This window comes from Nanorana parkeri, unplaced genomic scaffold (assembly GCF_000935625.1).
Source record: "Nanorana parkeri isolate BGI_ZX_2015 unplaced genomic scaffold, ASM93562v1 scaffold896, whole genome shotgun sequence".
Classification (NCBI taxonomy): domain Eukaryota; kingdom Metazoa; phylum Chordata; class Amphibia; order Anura; family Dicroglossidae; genus Nanorana; species Nanorana parkeri.
This window is the reverse complement of record NW_017307164.1, coordinates 549,477-576,920: the sequence shown is the minus strand read 5'-3', so window position 1 is coordinate 576,920 and position 27,444 is coordinate 549,477. Positions and strand designations below refer to the sequence as shown.

Sequence of the window (27,444 nt, the reverse complement as noted above, 5' to 3'; positions counted from 1 at the left end):
TATATAATAATTATTGTAATGTTGAGGAGCTCACAGAGCACTTGCACAGGGTTTTTCCATAAACCAAAAGTCTTTATTATTTTTCAAAGGCAGACAACCAAGGAAGTCCAACATAGAATAGCTTGTCTCCAACAAAATAATATGCATTGGCTCACCAATTTTCAGATTGTCCCACACACTCACAGTGTCCCAGTACTTTAACGTTTTTCTTTTGCAGAACTGCTGCTCCGGCCTCCATCCTCAGGGCCACTGTCTGTTTCCTCCAGTAATGCCCTCAGTAACGTGCTAACCTGCACAATTGGTTTCACAAACCCTGTTGCACTGGACTGAACAGACAGAATCTGGAGTAGTTGTCTATGGAAACCATGGCATGACACCGGGTTGTCATAATAGATGAGAGAAAGACAGCGGAACAATGAATTAAGCTAAGTATTATTCCGTGTTAGTGCATCCTCTAGAAAAACAAGCCATGTATCCTTCATCAGCTGGGGGAGGGAGAGAGGTTATGTTATTTTATCACCGCCCCGAGTAAGGCTTTAATTGTTTTGGGGCAGTACTTCTAGTCATCATGCGCAATGCAGTACCAGAGGTCACATCATTAGGATGGGATATAACCTCTAGCCCAGCATTGTACATGATGATGTCAGTGATAGAAGCAAGGCAACGACAAGACCCGCCAGAGACCAGTAGGATAATTAGCTTTGGGGGACCAGTCATCACAATCAAAGACCATGGGATAGTAGATTAGGATAAATATTACTCTGTTAGCCCATACCCTAGTTTTGTGGATAGCACTCCTGCCTTGCAGCATGGGGGGGGTCCCTGATCCAAATCCTGGTTATGACATGGATGTCCTCTGCATAGAGTTTGCATTTTCCCCCCTGTACCTTGGTGCACCATATGTACGTGTGCGCACAAAAGTGTGCACGGTGCCCCTAATAAACTAACATTCATCAGGGGCATCTGTTTATTAGGCGCATAGTGCACATATCACACACCTGCAACACTGTCACTATGCAGAAAGCGATACAGCGAGCAGGTCATTGTATTGGTTCTTCTCCTCTTTCCCCTGTGATCCGGAAGTGAAATACAGGAAATACAGGCAGCAGAGCAACAAAGAGCTGACTGCTTCCTTTGGTTAGTGTGCATCCAGACTCTTATAATGGGGAACCTGCTGGCCGCATCCTCCCCACTACTCCGCTAAACAGAGAGAAGATGGAGGGAGGAGGCAACTTCTGGCTTTGTTCTGTCTGTTCAGCATCTGTACAACCACTTACCAGAGCTAGTCAGCCCATGGTAGCACACATATTAGTTTATAGGGCACAAAAACTGCTACAACTTTTTCAGGTTTTGGTGCACACTTTGCAAATCATCTTCAACACAGGCGTGCTATGTCGATGATTTGGTGTATGTTGAGTGCGCATCAGGTGCGTAACCACAGATTATGGGGCCCCATAGCATAATTTATATGGGGTCCCCCAGCAATCTCCCTACTGTCAATGATATTCAAGTCAGGTAACAGGGGAGCTGCCTGCATCTGATGTTACCACTTCTTGATTAATAATATCAGTGTCAGCAGCAACTTCTGCAATCCTTATTGGGGCCCCCTTCCACCCCCAGGCCCCATAGCAGCGGCATGGGCCGCTATGGCTATTGTTACGCCACTGGTGCGCATAAAAAATGTGGCAAATTATGGTTTATGGGGCCCATTAACTTTTACATTAAACAGTGTTTTTCAGGCTTTGTGCTTACTCCACGAATAACCATTAAAACTATTACTCTGAGTTTGCCTCCTCACACAGACTGCACCTGGCATGTCCAGCTGGTATTAGAACTGAACACCACAAGAAAACCAAAGAATGATTCACACAGAGATCTAAGTGCTGAAGGTGTGACAAGCGTTAGCACCGTCATGTTGTTCAAAGAGCCCCCCGCCAGACGGGTCACATGACCAAACTTCCTGCACGATAAAAGGAGATGTTTTGTAATGCTGGAGGCTGCAGCCATAACTATTCATGATCAATAGAATGTGAGCCGGCATGTAAAGACCTCTAAATGTAGACATCATTACCTGCAAATGATAGAGCCCTCTAATTAGCAGGCTGTAGCCATCGGCACGACTGAGGCTCTAATGAGGAGCCAAGTGCAAAAGTGGACAAAGTTTGCAGTAAGATGCACATTTTCAGAAAAATAAATCTACCAAAGTAATTTAACTCAGAAATAGTTTATAGAACAGAAAGATCAGCCCAGCTAGATATTCAATCACTGCAGGTCAATCTTCCTGGTGCATGTGTTTTAAATGTCAGTGATTGATTCACCACAAGCGAATGTTTGGTGCAAGTCACATTGACATTGGGCCCCATAAATCCTACTGTATATATAAAACTGTGCTGCCTGCATGTATAATCATTTATCCTTTATAGAACCCCAAGAGCCCTAAAACTTGAAAAGTTCTATAGCGCAAACACTGAATCAGTTTGAATGAAACGCGTAGGGTGGAGCTGCAGGTACTGATGTCATCGCACCACCAGCATTGCTGGGTACGGTAGCTTTTTATGTATAGGCTTTGCCAGCACTTTGCTGGAATTTTTAAAGAAGTATTAAGACTGTCTGTGCCATTGGCGTTTTTTTACTTTTTCTTTCGGGTGACATCTAGAAGATTGGCATAACCATACCAGCGATTTATCAACATCTGTTGCTGATGGTCCTGGATGTGTTTTTTTACACACAAGGGCATATTGATCTCTGCTCATTGGTTGCTCAACTGTTTGTTGAGTTGCCATCCTCACCACTTGGTGGTGATAACGTTGGCACAACAATCTCACAAGCACCACAGTGCTGTAGATTGGTCTTATATTTTATATAATGCATATTGACCTCTAATGTCTTGATCTCTAAAGATCTGGTGAATTGCCATTTTGTTTTAGGGTGAAGGTCATGGTTGGAGGTTGGAATCGATAAGGGTGAAGTCTCATTTTAAGCACTGCAGTTGTTGAAAATCTATAATGCAAACACTCCTGTACTGTCATATGCCCCCAGCCCTCCTTGTAAGCCTTAGGGGCCAGTTCACACAAGTGTGTTGTGGTGATGCAGTGAAAAACATCCATTATGGCAATGTGTGTACAGAAATGTGGTGTACTGCGATGCCATTCAACCCAACGGCATCTGTGTGGTGTGGTCTGCTGTGGTACAGCAGTGTGGTTTGTTGTGATGCCATTCAACCCAACGGAATCTGTGTGGTGTGGTCTGCTGTGGTATAGCAGTGTGGTGTGTTGCGATGCCAAGAGCAGCTCAATGCACTAACACAACACACTGCAGCGCGCATACGTTATAATGAACCACAGCACACCGATGTGAATGATCTGTGCTTTGCAGTGCGTTAAAAAGTGTAGCGCACCATTTTGTGTGTGTTGAAACCCATTTCACAAGGGCTGACCAGAGGGCAATCCGTGCACGCATCCCCTCCTCATTGGAGCGGTATGGATCGGATGTTACTGCTGTGACATCCGTGTCTGTCCAGTTTTTCCATTGCAAGATGGAAGAGAAAACTGAAATGATCAGACCCCATGTCAGTCTATGGGGAATTGGATGTAAATGGACATGTGTCCATTTACATTAGATTACCCCTGATCCAGCACGATCACGTCTGTCGAAACAAAGAAGTATTTCTTTTGTTTTTCTGGTCCTCACCAGAGTTGTGTGTAATCACATGCAAATCCATCCATTTACACCCGGCTGCCCATAGACTAAGATTGAGTATCTGATCGGGTCCACCTGAAAAAGTGACAGGCAGACCTGAACAGACCACCCGTGTGAAAGAGTCCTTTAAGGTGAACGGGCTTCATAACACAATGCATGATAAGACATGTTCCAAATTAGAGCAACACACCAATGTGAACTGGCCCTTATACTCACCTGTCCCTGATCCAGTGAGATATCACCCATCAAAAAGTCATACTCACCCAATCCTCCGAGCCGGCCAGCTATCACAGCCCTCCCTTTAGCCTTTCTCCTTCTCCGCTGCAGCGATGGTATGTTCCTTGCCATTCTCATGTCCTATACACTGTGTATTGGGCGTGATGATTCAAGGATCCTTAGAGTGCTGCAGCTGCACGTCTAAAAGCTAGATGGCTCTGAGGATCAGGTAAGCATAACTTTCTAATTTAATTCCTTAGACACAAACTAGCAGTTAACCTCACTTGGGCATAGCCCCACTGCAAGGGTTAATTAAAATGTTGCACGGAGCTCTTTTTTAATTACTTTTGACCTAAGTCCCCTTTCACACGGGCTGATCGGGAGAGGATACGTGCACAGATCCCCTCCAGATCAAAACAGTACAGAGCGGATGTCACAAAAAACGGAAACTGCAGGACCCCATGTCAGTCTATGGGAAATCTGATGTAAATGGACATAAGTAGCAAAGTCCTTATTAAAAACAAAAAAGTTATTAATGATCTGGTAGGTTCAGAGGAATCTGTGCTGCAATTTAAACTGTTAGGTCCCTGTCACACAGCCGGTCCAATCGGGTGACCCTGTCTGTTTTTCAGGCGGACCAGATCGGATGCCCAATGCAAGTCTACGGGCAGCCATGTGTAAACAGACGGGCGTCCTTTACATGAGATTAGCCCCGATCTGGCAAAATCCAGTCCAGCAAAACGGATCTCTGATCCGTCTGTTTCTCCGGATCTGGCCGGAGCCGGGGGTAACCGGGAGTAAACGGATGCCTGTCCGTTTACACACGGCTGCTCATAGACTTGCATTGGGCATCCGATCCGGTCCACCTGAAAAACTGACTGGCGGACCGATTGGACCGGCAGTGTTAAAGGGACCTAACAGTTTGAAATATAGCAGTTTCCCCTGAACCTAACTGATCATCATCGACTTTTACAACTTCATAACATAGACATTGCTACTTATGTTGTTAACCTTTGAACCTGTCACCCTTTCTGAATAAAATGCAGGTCCTCTTGACTCTTGAGTCGTATCCTCCTCATATTGCTTTATTACATAAAGTTGTGCCTTGTTCCTTTATGTGTTCTTTTAAACTGAAATAGACAAATATTTAAAAATATATAGCTTCAGTTTCCATAATTCATTCATCGTAATTTATAATATGAATTCATTTTGACCTAACAGTTAGGAAAACAGTGACCTTTAGCCTTGGTATACAAGATTTCCTGCATTAATATATAGGGATAAATCTCAATAATCACCATCACGCTACTACAAAACCTTTTGGCGTTCCCACGGCATGCTACGATTGTGTATTTAAAGCTCATATTCTTCAACAAATGAGGCTTTTTATAGGCTGAGAAAGAATGCAAACATCTGCAAAAAACTGAGCCCTCAGGGCCACTGTAGCTGGCAGCCCCCCTCTCCTAATCCCTCTTTGTTAGAGAATCTCCGAAAGGAAAAGCGACAGGAATCTACAGATATGGAATGAACTCATGCATGAGGTGTCTGTTAGCATTTAAAGCTGTGTGAACCATTGAGTGCAGGGACGCAATGAAACACACACACATGATAACTGTCACCAGAACTTTAGAAGACTTGTGAAAAGTTTGGAGAAAGTTTTCCCTTTCGGAGTAGAGAACTCCTGGAGAACTTTTTGACTTCTTTTGTGTACAGTCACCAAGTGCTGACACTGGGCAGGCTGTCTCAGATCATTAACCACACAGAGCCTTAAGGATGGTGAGCTAGCAGGGAGTGCTGAGACTATATAGACATGAACAGCATAGAGGAGGAGAAGACAGGAAGCTCTGGGCTGTTGGAGATAGTACATTGACCATTGTGGAGTACATTCACTGCAGCTGCACAGCATCAGGATGGCTTTACCTTGCTGCAGCTGGCTGTCCAATGAAGGATTAAAGCACCTCTTTCTGGTGAGATCCATTTCTGCTTTGTAATCTTTTGCTGGCAAACATTTCTCTAAATACAGCAAACTAAACTCCGCTGCTATCACTGTTACCGCTCAGTTTCCTACTGACTCCTAAGGGACACGTTCGGGGATTGTGGATTTGATGCTGGGATTTTCTTGCCCATGGTCATCAAAATGTATCAAACTTTTTCTGCATGTTATTTTCATGGTCCCCCTTACACTGTTTTTTTAGGTCACTTTTACACGGGCATCCCATTAATCCATTTTGACCCATGGTGGATGCACATCCTTTTACATCCAGAAGCTCATAGGGATTACATGGGTCGGTTTTTCCTCCATCACAAAATAGAGAAAGAAATGGAAAGGACCTGGATGTCATATATGTGACATCCGTCTCCATTCTGAATAAAAGGGATGACATTGGTCCATTTTTAAAACAAAAAGGTAATGAACATAGATGTCACATGTATGAGATCCATTTCCGTTCTGATCCAACTCAACAGGGGATCAATCTACAGAACAGGGGCGCCCATGTGAAGGGAACCTTAAAGCATATTTGTTCCTTTGTTGTTGACGCACTAAGGCAGCCTGATAATTTTCAATAGGTTGTCAGCAGACCTCAACATTTGATAAAAAAACACCTTCACTATTTTTGGCAAAGCTGTGCACCACAGCGCACATGGCACATCTGTGCATTATGGTGTGCTATAGGTGTGTATTTAGCTATTGCATATATATATTTGCCACCCCACTGTAATGCTCATATACCTATGCACTAATTTTAATGAAACTTTCCTGCAAAGAAAATATGGAGTACCCGCCTTCCCTGCTACCCTAGCTGCTGATCTTTTCAAACCAGAAGAGGAACCACTTCTGGGAGTGTCGATTTACCTAGTCCCCAAGTGCTGGGGTTCCTCCTACTGGCCCCTACGTCACTACAATCTTAGTAGTATCTCCTTCGCACACCATACTGATGTACCCCAGAATCCAATCGGTGCTGGAATAACTGGTGGATGGCGCCGCAGTAAGCAATGCATGTATGGATGGAGCGGCAGTAGCCTCAGCCTACCCCACCCCACCTCAAGCTCACACTCGGCGCAAGGCAGCATATTTTGAATGGCTGCTTGGTGTGAGAACTGACAGTGCTGCTCTAGGGGGAGGTTGAGGAGCCTCTCACCTAGAAAAGTGGAAGGCACAGGGTGACTCACTGAACACTGGGTTGCAACCCACTTTTGGGTCCAAAAAGGATCTAGAAGATATGTTGTCCGCATACACTACGTCACTACAGGACACAGGGGGTTTTAACCATGCCCTACTCTACCCAAAAAGGAAAAAAAATGTTTTGCCATTAGACATACTTTGAGAAAATGTTCCTATGCACTGTATATGTTTCATCTGTTTGTCTATGTATTTAGCTATTTGTTTAGAGAGAACTTTCACAAGTCTAAAATGTTTTTTTAGCTAACTTCCTTTCCTTACGGATGTTTTTTCTTTTTCTTTTAAACAGTTTTCCTGGCTTTCTCTCAATGCCTGGCTGTTCTGGAAGACTTTCACACTTTATTACAGCAGCCCGCAGTACTATTACTTGCACCAGATGCTGGGGGTAAGCAGTCACAGAGGAAGTGTTTTTATTTTTGGGGGGGAAGACGTGTGACAAGTATTTGCACTCGCTCCAGGCGTGCTCCTCTAAACGTGTGCTATGATCCTGCTGCAGTGGAAAAGCTGACAGACTAAGAACAAAAGCTGTCGTTTGCTTAGCTGCAGCAGCCTCTGGCAGGCTATGAATGAAGTGACAGATTGCCCACCTCCTTACTGGAGCTGCTCTGTGCTCAGCCTGTGGAATGAGGAAGCCGTGGGGTTTCAATTAGTCTCTGGGCAGGTAGGGAGGATGGATAGTCCACTTAGGACCAATTTAAATAGGCCAACGTGTTTACATTTCAACTCCGCACACCCTGTGCCCAATCATTCCAGAATAAACAGAAATGTTGAGAAAAAGCATATTTGACACCTAGGGTGGGTCATATTTTTACACTTTTCTCTTTTATAATTACAAAATGATTTTCAGTAATAATAATAATGGCTCGAAAAGTGCCTCCTTACATTGGTGGTCAGTGGGAAAGTGTCTCCTTACATTGGTGGTCAGTGGAAAAGTGTCTCCTTACATTGGTGGTCAGTGGAAAAGTGTCTCCTTACATTGGTGGTCAGAGGACAAATTTCCTCCTTACATTGGTGGTCAGTGGACAAGTGCCTCCTTGCATTGGTGGTCAGTAAAAAAAAGTGGTCCGTGGAAAGGCAGTCAGTATGCTGTCCCCGTCCATTGGTGATCAGAGATTAAGTTCCTCCTTAGATTGATGGTCAGTGGAGAAGTGTTCTCTTACATTTGTTTTCAGTGGAGAAATGCACCCTCAATGTAGCACCCTCTTACAGTCAGTGTATTGTTGTGTGGTGCAGTGGTTCGTGGAGAAGGGTCAAGCTATTATTGATAGCAACTGCAGAGAACTGCTACCTTCATGGTTATTGGAAAAGGGCCAAACTATATTTGATGATCAGTGGAGAAGGGCCCGCTTACATTGGGGTCAGTGCAGAGTCCCCTTGCAATAGTAGTGAGTGGAGAAGCATCCCCTTACTTTGATGGTCAATGTAGTGCCCCCTCACATTGGTGGTCAGTGCAGAATTGTCTTCTTACATTGGGGGTCAGTGGGGAAGGACCCCCTTACATTGGTGGTTAATAGAGAAGTGTTCACTTACATTGATGGCCAGTGGAGAAGTGTCTCCTTACATATGTCATCAGTGGAGAAGTGTCCCCTTACATTGATGGTCAGTGGAGATGCAACCCTTTATATTGGTATTCATTGGTCATTAGTGGGAGAATGCCCCTTTACAATGGCTGCCTGCTGGAAGCATTTTCAGTAATTGTAAAATATTTACCTTAAAGTGACTCTGTCATCCTTTAAAATTAAATGTAAAAAATGCTGCCTGAAAAAAGGCTGTTCATACTTTTGTTCATGGCTTTTGTACCCAAGTTGTGGTTCTAAGCTATCAAACTTTTATGCACCTGGAACATACTTAGCTAATTGAAACTAAAAGTTCAGTTGGGTTTTTAGAGAAGATATTCCCTGTAAATAAAGTTGAAAAGCAGTAATTGTTGCATATAAGGGAATGTTATAATTCTTCCTGTTTCCGGATATTGTTTACAGAGTCCTTGTGTTTAGACCATGATGTCAGGGTTGCGGTATAATCATTAGATCCAGGATAAGAGGCTGGCCGGTAGCCAGTGTAACCCCAGGGGACTGAAGTGAGTCAGGATATTATCTGACACTCACCTAACATCAATAGCAGCTGTTCAGCTATCAGACTGACATTGGTAAAATGCGTTAAGTTGAGTTGGAGTATCTGTTGTCAATTACTTCATTTTTTTGTAATATATCTTACTGCTGGGCTCATACATATGGGTGCTTCACATTGTTCATCTGTGTGCTTTCTCAAAGCTACAAGCTGCATACCTCCCAACTGTCCCTCGTTTTGAGGGACTGTCCTCCAAGTGCAAACAAGTCCTTTTTCTCTTTCCTCCTCAGTTGTCCCTCCTTTTGGTCTGATGTACAAGTACCTATAGAAAGGATCTATTCAACTACCAAATGTGTTAGGCCCCATTCACACCAGGGTGGTGGCGGATCAGCACGGTTTCCGCGCTGATTTTACAAGGGCTGTTTTGGGAGTTTTTAATTGCGTTTCAGCGCTGAAATGCAATTAAAAACGCTTAGGGTCTTAGGGAGCAATTCAGGCAGGGGCGGTTCGGATCGCGCAGACCCGCGTGGTCGCATGAACGGTCCCATAGCAATGTATGGGATAGTACATGTCGGCGGATCCGCGCGGTCGAACCGCCCGGGAGTGAATGGGGCCTTATTCTGTACTAAAACCTTCATTTTGTCTCCTAAATATCTTGTTTGCTATCAAAAGGTCAGTATAAAAAAAGTAAGCGAACAGTGGAGAAAAAAAAATTATTCTCTGTTTAACAATCAAATTTTTAATGGTCCACATGTGCTGGAAGATGGCACTCTTTCTCATTTTAGAAAGTTGGAAGTTGTGTCCAACTGTCTCTTATTTGACTGTACCTCTTGTGCAAGCCACTCTTTCTGTCCCTCTTTTCTCCTCCGTTGTCCTTCTTTTTGGTATGATGTATAGACCTCTATTAAAATTTACTTTTTAGGGCCGGTTCACGCAATAAACAGTGTGTTCCAGAGCGGTCAGCCTCTGGAACACACTGTATCGCATTGCGGTCGGCTTCCTGAGTTCAGGGGCGGGAGGGAGCATTGAAGTCAATGGCACTGCAGCCATGCCCCCACCCACAGTGCGATTGCCCACACCAGACCACGTGGCATATCAGTGCTTGCATTCCGGCCCAATACGATCTGGAAAAATGCTACAAGCAACGCCCTGCCACGCCCCCTCCCGCGCCTGAATGCAGGAAGCCAGCCGGAATGCAATACAGTGTGTTTCAGAGGCTGACCGCTCTCTGGCCAAAATGTAAACCCTTTTTCAACCCTCTAATCCACTCACCTTATTGTTTGTAAACATAATTTTAAGCAATTTTATACTCAAAAGTATGCCTTCCGTGTTCCTTATCAGCTCAGTTTCTGGGTGCCGGAGTCAGTAATTCAGCTCTGCAAAGAAGCCCACAACTGCTAGTCTCCACAAGTTTCCTTGTGCTGACATCATCCTTACATGGTCTCCTCTGGATACTAAGAGGACCCTACCGCTGGACAGCCAATAGGAGTCCACATCATGCAGACGGTAATGTGGACACCTGACGAAGGACCTCACCTCCTGTGCACAGAAGAAATGAGAAGACTCAGGACTGGAACTTCACTTGACCAGGAGTTTAGGTGGGTAAAAGTGGTAGTTTTTTTTCTTTTCTATGGGTGTACAGTATGTGTAAAGAGGCAGTCAGGAAAGTAGCTTTAAAGGAGAACTATGAGGTGAGTGCTTTTCACTCACCTCATAGTTCTAGCCGACCTGTGACAATGAGACTGTCACAGGTCGGCTCAGTAGATCGGGAGGTGAGCGAGCACATACCGGTGTTCGCTCACTTCTCGATCCTGTCACGGCTCTCTACCGTGACAGGGGAAGGGCTGGATTCCCCCCTCCCCGCTTCGATCCACCAGCGCTGACTGGCGGAACGGACGGGGGAGGGGGTGGCGGGTACAGCTGGCTCTGCCTCTAGATAGGCAGAGCCAGCTGTCACTCACGCAGCTGGGTCGGATCTCGACATCGATGTCGGATCCGCTCCGGCTGCGGCGTCTCAGTATACCACGAGCTGTAGCTCGCGGTATACTGAGCTCAAGGTGACGGGAGGACGCTAGTTTGTGTTACCCTAAGGAGAACTATGGGGAAAAGCCCTGACCCCAAAGTTCTCCTTTAAAGCTGAAATTATAGATATGAAAGACACATTTAAGCAACTTTATAATCATTAACCACTTCAAGACCAGGTGTTTAGACCCCCTTCCTGGCCAGACCATTTTCCAGTATTCTGTCGGGGTCACGTCGGGTAAATAGATACCAAACATGTCAAGCTTTAAAATTGTGCGCACCCGCGAAATTGCAGAAAACTACCATACCCAAAATTGGCCATAGGCGACACTTTAAAAGCTTTTACCGCTCATCAGTTTAGTGTTATCAGTGATTGATGGCCCTAAAACTATTGCTCTCACTGCGACGTTCGCGGCGATATGTAACATGTGCGGCGTAATGGGCGCAATCGTCGTTTTTGCAAGTATGCGCCCCCGACGCATGTTTTGCATGCGTGTATGTATGGGTTGGGACTTAAAACATTTTTGTGTTTTTTTATTCTTTTTTATGTGTAACTTTACAGTTTTTTTTGGGGGGGGGACTTAAATTTTTTTTTTTACTAAACTTTATTGCTATCACATACGGGACTAATAAAAACCCCCTATGTGATAGCAAAATATGTGACAGGTCCTCTTTATGGAGACATCAGGGGACAGTGAAAGGAGAAGCAGCCCATCCCAGGTTAGCCGTACATTTACCAAAAATAAAATAGCACTGCAGCATGAAAGATTATTTTGACAGGGTAACCCAATGTCACCTTCTGAAATAAAGTTTTGGGGGTTTTTTTGTACAGATTTCAACGTTATATGTGTTGTAACACACAACAAGAGTCTATATAAATATTGTGGCAGACGCACGTCTGTCATTGTGTACAAGCAAAAGGAAGATGACTTTTTATCAGGCAGTTTTTACAAAAAAGTCTTATAAAGCTGATACTGCTAAAACTTACAGGGTTGTTCACTAAAGGGTGAAGAGTTTGGAGAAGACAGGAGAAGTGAACAATCTAGGACAACATAGCTGATTTGGAATAATTCTCCAGTTTAGATCACTTTCTGGTTCAGCTATGTTGTCCTAGATTGTTCACTTACATAGTAACTTACACTTCTCCTGCCTGCTTCAAACTCTTCACCCTTTTGTGAACAACCCTGTTAGTTAATCTCTTGGCGCTAATGGTTTCTGTCATACAATCCTCCAGAAGTTATCATTCTTTCACACAATTCAGGGGGGCTTCTCATTTTTATTTATTTATTACAGGTATTTATATAGTGCCGACAATTTACACAGTTGCACATTCACATCAGTTCCTGACTCAAGGAGCTTACAATCTAAGGTCACTATCTCACATCTGTACATAGAGGGCAAACTTAGACAGGAAGCAATTAACCTACCAGCATGCCTTTGTAGTGTGGGAAGAAACCCACACAAGCACAGGGAGAACATGCAAACTCCTTGCAAATAGTGACCTGGTTGGGATTTGAGCCATGGACCCCCAGTGCTGCAAGGCAGAAGTGCTAACCACTACACCACTGTGCTGCCTGCTCATCAAAAAACTCTGGGTTTCCCGTCATGTACATAGAAGACATAAACAACAAACCGCCGCCTCCATGTGTAAAAAATGTTTTAATTGAACAGTATTATAAAATCTCAACACGCTCGTCAAAGAAGCCACAAGATTAGTGCCCAAGGAATGTTCCGCTCCGACTGCGTACAAAAAGCTGCCTCCGGTCACATCAATGGCCACCGGTTGCTTATGCTGGTTTCAAAAAACGAAGGAGAGGATTTGGTTCGATATATATCAACAAAGCGCTATGTGTTCATCTTTACTCCAGAGTTGATGTAACAGAGTGTTGTTCAGAGGTTGATTAAGAATGATAAATCCACAGTTTAAAAATCAACCTCTGAACAACACTTGTGGATATCCTTTTAATAAGGCCCCATTCACACCTAGGCGTATTGTAATATGCGTGTCTGTCGCGCGGGTTTTTTACCGCGAATCGCGGTAAAAAAGCTGCGCGACCGTCGCGCGATTCCGGAGGCTACTTGGCTGTATCCCAATGGAAAACGCCCTACAAAACAGCCCAAAGTAGTACCTGGACCTTTTCAGGCGTGGGCCGTTTTGTAGGGCGTTAGGGACGGGTGGAAATACGCCTAGGTGGGAACGAGACCATTGACTACAATGCAATTTATATTTTTGACCGTTTTGTAGAGCGTTCGTCGAGCGTAGAACACGCTACAAAACGGTCAGGTGTGAACGAGGGCTAACAGAGAATGGGTAAAGGGGTGTCCCTAGCCTGTTTGCCACATGAGGGTGGGGTTGCTGGATGGTGCACAATCAGTGTGTGTGTGGGGGGAGCTGGTGGAGAGTGATGCCACTAACAGGGGCTCTGCATCTTCCCACCCAGCTCCTAACAACCTGGTACACTCCAGGTGGTGTCCCGCTGAGCTTCTGGCAATCAATGACCTCACTGGTTGCAGGGAGTTTAGTGGGACAACATCATCAGCATCCCTGGTTGCTAAGAGTTGGACGGGGAGCTGCAGAGCCCCTTACACATCTCCCTGCCTGGCAATCTGGAATGCTCTGCCCAGAAAACGGGTGGCAGGCACACTGCAAACATTGTGCAGCAGAGTGGCCATGCTGCTCTGCTTACTGCTCCCCCACGTGACCCAAAGAGATGCCACCTTAGGCAACAATCTTAGGCTTTCTCATTATAGGGATGGCGCGGGAGGGGTAGGTGATGACATTTCAATGCTTTTTATGAACCAAAGGTCCACTTTATTAAAACATAGAAGGAATGTAAATGAATGGCACTACCTCAACCAGTTGTAGTAAGATTATTAATACCACCATCACATGCAATATCATCCCTGTCTGAGTGGGGAGCTCCTGGAGATCAGCAGGAAAGTAGGCAAGCCATTCCCCTGCTACTCCCTCCTCCCTTCTCTGAGCTAGTAGATAGACAGCTATTGGAGATTGACCTCTTCTTAGGGATCTTGTACTTGACAGGAAGTTCAGGGAAACCCAGCTGAGAGAGTTGGAGCTGTTCAGAAACATGATGACTGTTAGCGCTTGGGCAAACATGTACAGAAATACATTACTGGGCAATCTATATGTTTTTGATGTTGATTCATTATTGAAAAAGATTTGAGAGTTACTACTTTAAGATCAAGCGTGATCCAAAGGTGGCCACAATAATGTATGTCAACCAAACCACATCCAATCAGATGAATCTAGCAAAGATGAAAGCAAAGTTGTCAGGGCCCACGTTTTCTGCCCAGCCACACCAGAGCAGTCCAGCTGCTGACCTTGGTTAATGAAACACGTTGAGATTTGATCACCTCCCCATCACACCTCCATACGTGGCCATTGTTGTTTGGATATACTTTATTTTACTATCATAGACTAGATTTGTACAGTGGTTAAGAGTATTAGCTGTACAAGATATTATTGGTACCATAAAAGTCCCATGGAATGTTGTATTTCTTTTTGTTATATTATGTATTATGGATGCGGGTACACCCCAGAAGGGGCATATTCTGCAGAATCCATATATCAACAACATACTCTTCTGTTCTTTCTTCCAGCATTGAGTCTTTTCTTCTAATTGAGGCAGCTGGCATGCAACCAATCATAGGCTGCCGTTGCCATGGCCAAATCTTAAAGTCCTAGTGCATATGTTGCTCGGCATATAAGCAATGTGTCAGTAGGCTAGCTGTAGAAATCCTTTGTGTCTCCAGAGTTTATCTCTCATTTGCAGAGTATCCCACTGCTTCCAAAGACTCCTACTCTCTTGTGCAGTCCTGTGTCTTCAACACCCCAGTATAAGTAGAAAGGTTCTTGTCGCACTCCTTACCGGAGATCCCATGTAATGGGGAGGGTGCTCGTAATGACTGCAGATGGCACCCGCTGTATGCATAAGATAAATGTGAAAGATGTCACCAGCACACCGAAGATCCTTTTGGAATCACCAAATGCTAATTTTACCAAACAAGTCAGAATGGATTGTATCCATTCTGACAACTTGTTCAATAAAATGAGCATTTGGTGATTCCAAAAGGATCTTTGGTGTGCTGGTGACATCTTTCACATTTATCTTCAACACCCCAGTGTCTCCAGAGTATTCTGGAATCTGGTCAGTTGTGTGTACTGTAAGGCCAGAACCTAGGAGTTGTCCTGTAGCAAAACTCACCACTTGGTGAACACCAGGCAATTATACTAGGCACCTAAGGCTACACCTTCAATATACATGTAGACACTCTGACCAGCCAGCACTCCATGTCTACAGAGCCTCCTTTGTCTCCAGGCCTAGAGCTTCTGCATCCAGTGAATACGGAACAGCTCATTGTCGCTGAGTTGGAGAAGATGATAGTTGATATGGCACATAGAAAAGCTCTGGGAGATACCTGGCTATTGTCTGTATTAGTTATGGTTGACAGAACTTTCAGTTCTGAGGAGGTCACGTTAAAATCACTTCTAATGTGCCTGCAATTAAGCGTCTCCACATGCTCAGCCACATGACGGTACCCAAGAGGATTTTGATCGTGCATTTGGGGTTCCCTTTTCTGACAAGCACGATGAAATAAATGCGTAAACTGTTGAATGTTCAGCTGCTATATACTACCGTGTCTCCTCTGACATATGGAGTGGTACAGCAGAGTACCAACAATTGGAAACATGTCTTAAAGGCGGTACTGAACAAAGCTGAACAACCCTGGATCCATTTAGTACAATGTTAGTTATTGACAATTAAGGATGTCCCATAGTCCACTGCTGGGTTGCTTCCAGGTAACTCTGTGCATGAATGGCACTCCAGAGGACCGTTAGACATTATTAGACATGTAACTCCGCAAAAAATGTGTTTTGTTTCATTTCGGATTGATTCAGATTTTTATTTCTTTCGTTTTTCGGATTTGAAATTCAATTCGGTTTGGTATTCAAATTTCGGATCCATGCAAAATTTTGTTTCAGAATGATCCAAATTTTCTTTTCGGAACAAAGTCACATATCCTTGGCTGTAATGCAACCCCCAATAGCCCCCAAAAAATCAGATTGGCTAAAGAACAGTCACGTGTCAGATTTCTTTTCTTTTTGAACGACATTCAGACAAATCCGAATTTCATTAAATGGACATTCAGATTCGCTTGCATTTGGAAGCCTTCCAATTCGGAAATTCAGATGCATCCGAATGTCCGAATTTAACATAATTCGTATGAATATCCATTTGGAACCAAATGTCACTTACACGTCTAGACATTAAGGAAGCGCAAATGTTGGAAACCATTCCATTTATCGACGGTTGGTGTCTTAATATTAATGTGCAGTGCAATGGTTAAAATGATATTAGTGCAATCATTTATCAAAACCACATTTTCAGTAAAAAATAAATGTAAATACATTTTAGTGCACATTAATAGAATATAATACCCATTTGCTCTGAGTAAATAGATACCATACATGCCAAGCTTTAAAACTGCATCTGTGAAATGGCAAAAAATTATGGTACCAAAAATTATCCATGAGCGACACTTTAAAAGCGTTTACAGGTCATCAGTTTAGAGTTATCCATGAATAATGACTCTGGAATTTTTGCTCTGAATATGGCGTGCATGGCAATACCCAACACATGTTGCCCAATATGTAGGTTCACGTGACGCGTATATACGTTTGTATGTATGTGTATGTGGGGGCGTGGGAGTTAAAAACATTTTTAGGGTTCTTTTATTTATTTTTTTACTTTTTTTTATTTTTTTATTTTTTTAACTTAACTTTATTGCTATCACATAGAGGGCTCACAAGCCCCTACATGATAGCACAGGTGATGACAAGTGCTCTTTAGGGAGGCATTAAGGGTTTATTATGCCACCTTTGTGCTTTAATGAAACTGATCAAGCACAAATTGTGCTTGACAGCTCTAAACCTGGAAATGACAAAATCATTGTTGCTTATGGGTTCATTGAAGGGAGATCGGTGAATGGATGCTTGCTGCCCCCACCCCCCTCTAGTAGCCTACACCTGCCATTCCAGCTTGGGCCCATGAGAGCGGCAGCAGAGCCCAGGATACATGGAGCATGGGGGAGAGTGGCACATTTGACAGCCCAAACTATTGTACGTATCCCATCGCACTGCTGACCGCTGAATCCCAAAATGGTCCATGGTGGGCGCTGCAGTGATGAGTGGTTGGTGCCATGTTTGAGATCAATGAAAAAGAAGAGTCACTGGCACTCCAATTGGTGATACCAGTACGTCTTTTATTGATGCATGTTCACTCAATCGCAAAGCATTTTAATGATGTTTCGTGGGCCGCATAGGGTCCCTTCATCAGGCTAACAATGTGTCACATATTTTTAGCATTGAAAGTCATGCAGCAAAAACTACAATGCGGGGCTTTTTGCATCAAGCACCAACATACCATGGTACAGTGTTTCTATACATTTTACAGTCCTGCATCTGCCTGTTAGTTAACAGCCTTTCCGGAGCTCCGCTTTAAGAGCTGGGCTTATCTCTATGTCCTAACAGAAATCTCTCCTGAAATAGCGCAGTGACGACAAAGACTTTCCTAGACAGCTTTCCTGTCCATTTCATACACAGGGTATGAATCATCCTGATTAATGCCAAGCACCTTTAACACAGGCACAGCCATTTACACGTGTGACACATTCATACATATTTCAGCGTGACCGTGTTCTACATGTATGTGAAATTCCATAGCCTGAAGATCTTCACCCGTGATTGATAGAGTTATTTAGCACACAGGAAAAGCTGTCCTTGTGTTATGTGGTGACTGTATTATTCAAATGTAAATAGCCATCAGTCGCAGAGGAGCCTGTGTATTTATTAAAGGCCAGTCTGAATAAGAGAATTATAGTGGTGAGTGATGAGTTATGAAAAACGTTGCAGTGAAAATCCTCATTGAGCCCCTTCTGGTTTTATGACTTGCAAAGTAAAAATCCAATTTGCTTCTCTTTACAGTTTTTCATATCACAGCTGTCGGGCATATTATCTGTCTTAGAACATAGAACTGAAGTATAAGATCTCCAAAAGGGTTTCCAACTGCCATATTATCTAGACATTTATCTGTCTTAGAGAACCTGTGGCCAGACCATTAATTTTGCCAACAACCTTCCCATAAGATTATTGCACATTTAAAGGGTAATTCACAAAGCCGCAAAAGGATCCAACTTCGGCGTATCCTTCAGCTCGCCTCGGTTGCGGGAGCCCTTCGTTTCAGTAGAACCGAAGGGCTGCTATACGGGCTATTCGCTATAGCCCGTACAGCATCCGAAGGCGGCCGAGCAGCTCAGCCGAGCCGAAGGCATATGCTTCGGCTCAACTGAGCTGAAGTGACAGCCCAGCCGAAGTGGGGCGAATGGCTTCCCGAGGGCCGGCCTTTAACCCCGCACATGACAGCTGTGTGGAGCCAGCCGTGATCTCACGGCTGTCTCCGCCCAGTTGTAATGACAGATCAGTATCCCCAAATGACCTGGGGACTCCGCCCAGTTGTTATTCATTGGCCAGGACCTGCTAGAAGACTCTAGCAGGTACCGGTCAATAGGAAACAATTGGGCGGAGCTAGCTGTCACTGCTAGCTCCGCCCAATTGTTCTTTTTAAAGAAATCTTTATTTATTTTGAAATTTTACTATTTATTTACATTTTTTTTCAACCTTTTTGTGTGTGACTATTTTCATTGATTTTCTATTCTGCTCAGTACCCCGGAGATAAGGAGGAGAATAGCTGAGCCGAATGTCGCTCAGTAGCATTCGGCTATTCACTCACTGCCGTTCGGCCCTTACGTGAATAGGGGCGAACGGCAGTGAGTGAGCTGCCAGAGCTGCGGCTCAGCTGATCCAGATGTTGGATCGGCTGAGTCGAAGTCCTTCTGCACTGAACGAAGTGCAGGCGAAGTACGGCTGATTTCAGCCGATGTACGACTGAAATCAGCCGTTTTGAGCCAGGGTGAATAGCTGAACGTAGTTCGGCTCACTTCACTTCGGCTGGATTATTCACTCGGCTGCCTTCGGCAGCTCTGTGAGTAACCTCCTAATGTATTTTATGCATGTTACTTACATGTAAAAGCCTCCCTTGTGTAGACATCCAAAAGCCCTGAAACTGCTTCTGGGACCCGCCACCTTGGATGCGATATCAGCACCCCAGGAGACTCAGAGCTGTCACTTAAATGAGTAGGGCTGCAACCAACTAATCGATTAATCGATAAGGAGAATAGTTGTCAACTATTCTCATGATCAATTAGTTGGTTGGTTCCCCTATCTCTCTCCTCCAGGCCAGGAGGAGGGCACAGCAAGCAGTGGGCAGGTGCAATAGCCAGCCTGCTATTGGCTATTGCAATTTGAAATGGCTATTGCACCTGTCCACTACCTGCTGTATTTACATTCAGCTGCCGTCTGCGGAATCTTGCCACCGGCAGCTGTCATTCCCGGGCTGAAGCTATTCAGGCGCCATGTGCTTACAATACAATTATTTAAAAAAATAATAATGGGAAAAAAGTCATTTTCGGTTTCAGCCTGACCAATTCTGCTGTGGGCAGTGCATTGAGGTGCCATTCATTTGAATGGCACCCTGAACACGTCTCCAACCCTGAGTGTGATCGCCCACACTTGAACGCACAGTATTGCAATGCTGAGCATTCCAGTGCAGTGTGCTTGCAAAAAATTGTGCATGCAGTTTTATTCTGAAGTAAACTTTATGTTTGTAACACTCCACTTGTGTATTTTATTTTAAATTAATGATAGTAGTTATTTAATGTTTTTTATCCGATTAATCTAAAAATATTCAGCCAACTAATCAATTATGAAAATAATCATTAGTTGCAGGCTTACAAATAAGTATAGTATTCCGCATCATCCCCCTTTCCCCTTGCAGGTTATGTAGGGAAGTAATAGGAGGGGCAATGGAGCTGGGCCAGTACAGACATTAGGCATTTTCCCCAGAGGATGGGGCTATGACATGCAAGAAGGGGGGGAGGTCTGTGCTAGGGAATTGACAATTTTTGGATTATCAGTTCAGAGGCACGTTGCAAACCCTTTAATGGGGATTTTATATACCCTGTGGGAATGTGATGTTGAAGCTGCTATGGAGCCCAGGTCCATATTTCGTATCAGGTCTCAGAGGATATTAGGTACACCTCCACTTTGCCCACTGCAAAAATGATGTAAAAAAAGTGAATTGGTGTTATTGACTGATATTTAACGGCTCCTCAAATTGTTTTTCCTTAGACTATTGGTCGTCTTCAGCTTTTATCGGTGTGCGAAAATATCTTTAAAGATCAAGTATGATTTCCCTGGTTATTTGAATTTGATTTAGGGTCCCTATAAAAAAAGCTTATAACACTTGTTTAACATGACTCTACCCCCATCCTTCTTCTGTGATGTCCCCTGCTCCCCTGAGTATGAGTCTGTCACAAAGCAGTCGCACAAGAAGAAGTTTATGTCATGGTGATTAATCTTCTTCATAAAATCCTTCTCCAAGGAAGACAAGTTAAAGAGTATTCTGCTTACCTTAATTTCCAATGACTTCCAGGTAAAGTGTAACTCCAGTTTCGTTGAGGAAATCTAAGTATACCGTATCCATTGCAAAGGTCTGAGCACACTTTGCTGTGAATTCAGACTTTTCTCTTTTAAAAAATAGCTGATGTTTTCCTTACCATTGTTGGAACTTCTTGCACAGCCTCACAAATAACACAAGCACACAGTCTGATATGCATGCTGCACATGGTTTGGCTAAAAACAGGAAGGAAGCCACAGCTTTATTTTCTATCTTATTCAATACAACAGAGTATATCTACCATATATATATATATATAACAGAACTTATAGACTCCGTCATCTAGTGACCAAAAATGTATACTGTTCAAGTTATTGCTATAAATACAATAATGTGTATTCTAACAACCATGTCCTTTCTCAAACCAAAATTGCCCTAGTCGGCTTGTATTAGGATCACTTAAGCAATCTCAGTGTTTTGATAAGAAAAGGATCACCGACTGTATCTCTTTAGCTGTACAAAGTCTTAGAAGCAAAATTAAATTCTATTTTAAAAGAGATATGAGTTTAAGGTGACACTAAACTCAGGAATTACATATTAAGTTTCAAAATGGGGACATTTAATTTTCTGAGTTGTACCCCCATAGACTTGCATTGAGTTCTAAGTTCGAATTAGAACATTTTCCATGTTCGAACGATCAAATTAGAACCGAACATGGGGATGTTCGGCTCATCCCTATTCCTAATACAGAATAAAATCAATCCATGATGTGTACCACTGGGCTCTGTGTTGGAAATTACTGTACATAGTGACTGGCTGGGCACTGCTCCAGGAGGCCTACAGAGTGCATGGATACAATGCGGTGAACAACTCAAAGGGCTTGTGCCAAAGGTAGAATTTTATATTTTAATGCAGCACAGCTCAAACACATGTGTGTGAAAGCAGAAGGCTGCATTTGATTGGCTTTGCCTGCAGTGCAAATGCATCTCTAACAGGACATGCTGAATTTAGAGAAACATAAATCAAAACAGCTCAGATACAGGCCCAGAAGTGTCATCCACACTGTGCCATTGGGGTGAATGGAAATCTGCTGACCTGTGTTTCAGATGCCCATTAAACACAGGCAAATAAAACCCCTGTACACAAGCCTTTCATTTGTCCTTGTCTATCAGGGACATAACTACAGGTCATGAGGCCCATAGCAAAAATGTGATGTTTATCTGATGACCTCTCTCTGAGCTGTGACTAACAACACAAAGATCCCAAAGACTCTTCTTCTGCATCTGACGTCAGCTTTCCTACGCTGTAGACTCTACAGAGGATTAGGGTTGTCATCAACAGCAACCACCACAAACTGTAATGATACAGTACAGAGTTATCTTTACATGTTCTGTTTAATTTGCCTCCACAACCTAATGGGGTCCCCTTCCACCCCCAGTCACCTGGGCTGCTATAGCTATAGCTATGCCACTGGTGTCTATATACATTTTAGGGTATATAAAGGCAAATGAACAGTTTTCTGTCACTTTTCCAACACTAATTTTCTAAAAATTGCACCATCCAGATTCACCCATCCATTTACCAGATTAAAGCCCAGGCTTTGACCTCCACTGCTCTATTGACCCCCTTTTCCCCCCTGATGCCTCCTTAGACTGTATTTTTTATATTTTTTTAATACTTGCCTTTTCCAGATGTTTTAAGGCTGGCCATGTGACAAGGATCTTTTCCTGGCGATAGGTGGTCCTCAGTGATACACATCAGAATTGCTCTGTGCACTGTTACCATGTGAGTGGAGGGCACCTTGGTGATGTCCCCCAGTGGTTGGGTCAATGACACTCTGCACTCACTAAGTTATTACTCTTCCTGTCCACATGCACTCTCCATCGTCAGCTGCACATAATTGCTCTACACTGGCTTTTTGATACGGACAATCATGAGGGGACCATACTTGTGCAATGTGTTTTGGCACAGCCATTTGTATTGTCTATCAGGGGTGTTTGTGACAGCAGAGTAGCATGACTGGTCGACAGTTGTCACTCCGTAACTGGAAGTGCCTTCTCGGGCAGAATCACGTGGTATTCTTTTTATGAAATCTGCATACAGTATTTCAAAATGATTGGAAATTACTTTATGAATTACATGAATGTGTTGAAGCTTATATGATATTTGAGCGATTGGGTTTAAATCTACTTTAAAGTAACATTAAACATACATTCTGGCTAATCAGGAAGACGGGGGGGCAGGTAATGATTCGACGCGCCTGGCTTCCTGATTGGCCAGCTACCGGACCAATCAGGAAGCCGGGCAGCGAGTCATTACACGCCGTGCGTCTTCCTGATTGGCCAGGAAGCTGGCTCCATGCTCTCTCATCACCAAGTGACAAGGGAGCATGGAGCCGTCATTACTTGCCCCCTGGCTTCCTGATTGTCCGGGAAGCCAGCTCCATGCTTCCTAGTGACGAGGGAGCATGGAACCGGCTTCCCGGCCAATCAGGAAGCTGGGCAGCATGTATTGACTCGCCACCCGGCTTCCTGATACCGGAAGTTCTGGTATCAGGATAGGCATCGAGAGCATTTAGGCGACTACGAGTACTCGCCCATATACTCGGAATCAGCACTGATACTAGTATCAGTGCATCCCTAGTCCCTGTGTGTGTTGTAAAGTAGCCACCGCTCCTAGCTCACTGCCCTGATGGACTACAATCTAAATACAAATCAGTAAACTAAATGTGAGATTGTAGTCCATTACAGGAGTGGCTAGTTTACAAAACACACAGGGACCATGGGGAATAAAAGTAGTCATCCTCAAGAAGGAAAGACAGTGTCAGCACCAATTCAGAGATGGTTTGAGGATCCACAGCTGAGTAATTCACAAATAAGGTCCAGTATTGTCAATTGGTAATTTACTTGAATGCATTTTAAAGATTTATCTCCTGAGTTTAGTGTCACTTTAAGGCTCATGTATCTGGACATTTTTGACTTGCCCACCCAAGATGTGTTCACTCTGGAGACATCAGCTGTTTACAGTCAGATACACTTTTGGCTCTTTGGATGGAAGTTTACTATGTTCACTTACAGTTGCCTATAACTGCTGGAAGAGCAATTTTTCGACTATGCCCCAGAGATGCGTAATCGTGGCTATGTGACTGCAAATCAATGTTGTATGAACTGCTTAACGACGTTATAGATTTTCTCGAAGTAATCAAGCAGCCTCAGATGGAGAGAGGTCCCTATGTGATCCTGTGGAAACTAATTAATATGTTTGTCAAACTGCAGGAAACATTTATCAAACAATATGATGCATATATAAACTTGCAGAAGCTTTTAGTCTATCAGTGTAAACTACAGGTCTGCGGCTGGGTGTGCTCTGATTTTTTTTTCCAGACTTTTAAAAGTTTTGCTATTTCTAAAAACATGTATTTGATCAGTTCAAGGTAAAGCTATCAATACAGTACAACATTTTAAAGCACAACTCCATCCCAATTATTTTTGTAGCTTTGGATTCAGCGTGGAAGATTTAGAACGGGGGTTCTAAAACTATTTTTTTTTCAACAAAGGGCCAGTCCACCATCCTTCTGACTGCTGTGGAGCCATACTGTTGCCAGTGGTCAATGGGAGTAAAAACTTGTCTCAGGGTTATTAGTCAGTGGGAATATAACTTCCCCCGGCATCGTTATAAGTAAGAAATGCCCCAAGGTTTATGGTCAGAAGGAGGAGGTTGTGGCATTGCATGGGAGGCATATACCGTGAATAGGGGTGTAACATGAAACCTGGTTCAAAAGGTAAACTGAAACTGACATTAAAGTAAAATTTGTTTTCCCTCCCCCCTGTTCCCATCTTCTTCTTCTTTCCTGTCCTTTTCAGCCTTCTCTCCAGCGCTGCTGCAGGGCTCCGATCCAGCGCTGACTCCTCTGTCCTTGCTAGCACTTCCTGTCCCACGGTGTCTGCATGCGTGCACACATCCATAGACTTACCTTGCGTCTCTCCTCGTCTCCCGGCCGAAAATCCGAACTGCGCATGCGCCCGCCCCAATATGCTTTGCGGCCGCCCGAGCAGTTTCAGATTTTCGGACGGGAGTGCACGATGAAGACACAGGTAAGTGTCTTTTAAAGCGTTTTTTAAATAAAAATTACTTTTTGCATATATCTACTGCTTGCAAGCAGTAGATATATGCAAAAAAACACGGAGGGTTTAGAAACCCTTTAACATTTAAAGTGAACCTGTTACTTTGGGCTTCATGGACTAAGCACAGTTTGGCTTTAACCTAATCTCTAAACTGCAGCCTTAGCCTAACCCCTAAACCTTACCTTGTCCCTCTGACTAAACCTCCTCCTAAACCTAACCCTTACATCTAGCCTAACTGCATAAACTCAAACTTTAACCAAATAGTTATCACAACCTGATTAAAATAGTATTTAAAAGAAGTCTGTGTACTAAAATGCAGCCTGCCAAATGATTTGGCCTGAAAAATCCAGCACCAAAATGAATGTGATGTAACCTTTTGATCTAAGAAGTGGTGTGACCCCTCACATGTTTTAACCTTCTACAATTCTTTTACATGTGCCTGAAGTTTGCCGTCTAAGGAGAATCTATAAATCTCACATTATTCTTTTGCATAAAAAAGTTTTTTATTTCTGAAACAAATGTTGTGGTTGCCTTTTTGTGCCTAGAGGCAAACAGTACTTAGTACAAAATAAGGACCCCCATCTGCACTTTTCCTGGCATCAGACTTGTTATAGCTTATCCATTCTCCACGGTAGGTCAGTCACTTGGCTTGTTCCAGTACATCAGTTTGACAAACTTGCATTCACTGGCATAATTAAACTCCGCGGAGGGCAGACTAGGCTGCTTTAAAAGTAAAAAATTGTTTCTTAAATTCCCCTTGGCTGGAGAAGTGTAAAACTAATAAGCGCAACTTGTCAGAGCACGGGTAATATCAAGAGCTGGAATGAATTGCAGAAACAGTAATTTGTTTTCTATTTACTGCCGCCCTCCTGTGATTTTTCCCTTTTCAAAATCGGAACAGAGAATACATTTCAGAGGCTAGCAGAGGCCTCATGTCGCTACTTAACCTCATCCAATGCTAGATCCTTCGACAGCTGTCTAAGAAGGGGGCATGGGCATGGGCATGAGCAATTTCACAGATAATTGACATCTATCTCAGGATATGGATTTCTGAGTTTGTATTGATTTGCTCTTCTCAGACTGTATTTTGTGATGTTTTGAATCCCGCTCTGATGCATGTTCTATTTGTCCAGTTAGGATTGTGTATAAGCAGGGCTTCCGCCTCTGTCCTCAACTTGAACTGCAGTTTTGTCCTGTTGCCCATGTTCCGAACGCTGCTGGCAGCGATACGTGGTAAGAGAAAGGTAAGAACATCTTTATATTTCAGCGACAGTGACACTAAACTCAGGAGTTACATCTTAAAAATTCATTCAAATACCTTAACTATTAATAAAAATGTATCTTATTTGTGCATCACTCAGCTATAGATCTTCAAATAAACTTTGAATTGGTGCTGACGCTGTGCTTCCTTCTGGAGGGGGGCTACTTTTGTCTCCCATGGTCCATGTGTGTGTTGTAAGGCAGCCAACACTCCAAGCTCACTCCCATGATGGACTACAATCTCAGGTTTAGTTAGCTAATTGGTATTGAAGTTATAGTCTATCATGCGAGCTTGGAGCGGTGTCTACTTTACAACACACACAGGGACCATGGGGAACAAAAGTAGCCACCCTCCAGAAGGACAGTGTCAGCACCAATTCAGAGATGATTTGAGGATCTTCAGCCGAGTGATACACAAATAAGATGCATTTTTGTTAATAATTTGAGTACTTGAATGTATTTTTATGATTTAACTCCGGAGTTTAGTGTCACTTTAAAATTAAAGGTCTTCATACCTTCTGTATAAGGACTTTATAACAATGATAGTGTGCAATCCTATATTGATGTCATAATTCCCCACAATGCTACAGTGAGAATGTTTGTCATTGCCATCTTATATATATAATGTGCCCAAATATTTGTGGACTTATGACCATCACACTGATGTAAGCCTATCGGACTTCCCATTCCAAAACCATAAGCATTAGTGGGGAGTTGGCCCCCCTATTTGTGGCTATAACAGCATCCATTCTCCTGGGAAGGCTTTCCACAAGAATATGGAGTGTGTTTGTGGCAATATGTGTCCATCTAGCCATTTGTTAGGTCAGGTATTGATGTAAAAAACCTGGCTCATGATCATGTTCAGATTCATCCCAATGGCGGTTGATAGGGTTTAGACCAGGGCTGTATTCAGGCAGTACTCTGTAACACTAAACTCATCACACCATGGGGTTGATTTACTAAAGGCAAAGAGGCTGTTCACTTTGCAAGGGGATTTCCCTTATCTTACTGAATGTGGTAAAAAAATTCACTGTGCAAAGAATTCCCAATCACATGCAAGGAAAATGAAAAAAAAAACACAAATTTTTGCTTGCACATGATTGGATGATGGAAGTCAGCAGAGCTACACATCATTCACTAAGCTAATCCCCTTGCAAAGTGAACAGCCTCTTTGCCTTTAATAAATCAACCCCATGGTGTGATGAGTTTGGTGTTACATAGTTAGTCAGGTTGAAAAGAGACACAAGTCCATCGAGTTCAACCTATAGAGCAGGGGCGTCCCGAGGCTGGGTGACACCCGGAGCGGTAACCGAGTGTCCCCCCGCCGAGACGTCGCTGC

The 27,444-nt window shown here is 43.6% G+C and overlaps 1 protein-coding gene across 1 annotated transcript in view; it reads left to right on the top strand.

The window, feature by feature from the left end:
- The first annotated feature begins 5,774 nt into the window (after positions 1–5,774).
- NOX4 (NADPH oxidase 4) overlaps positions 5,775–27,444 on the top strand; it is a 148,873-nt gene continuing 127,203 nt past the window's right edge. The window contains exons 1-3 of the mRNA XM_018565857.1: positions 5,775–5,882; positions 7,386–7,481; positions 25,979–26,089. Coding sequence (XP_018421359.1) covers positions 5,826–5,882; positions 7,386–7,481; positions 25,979–26,089 — 264 coding nt within the window. The 5' untranslated portion in view covers positions 5,775–5,825. The remainder of the gene's footprint in view (positions 5,883–7,385; positions 7,482–25,978; positions 26,090–27,444) is intronic.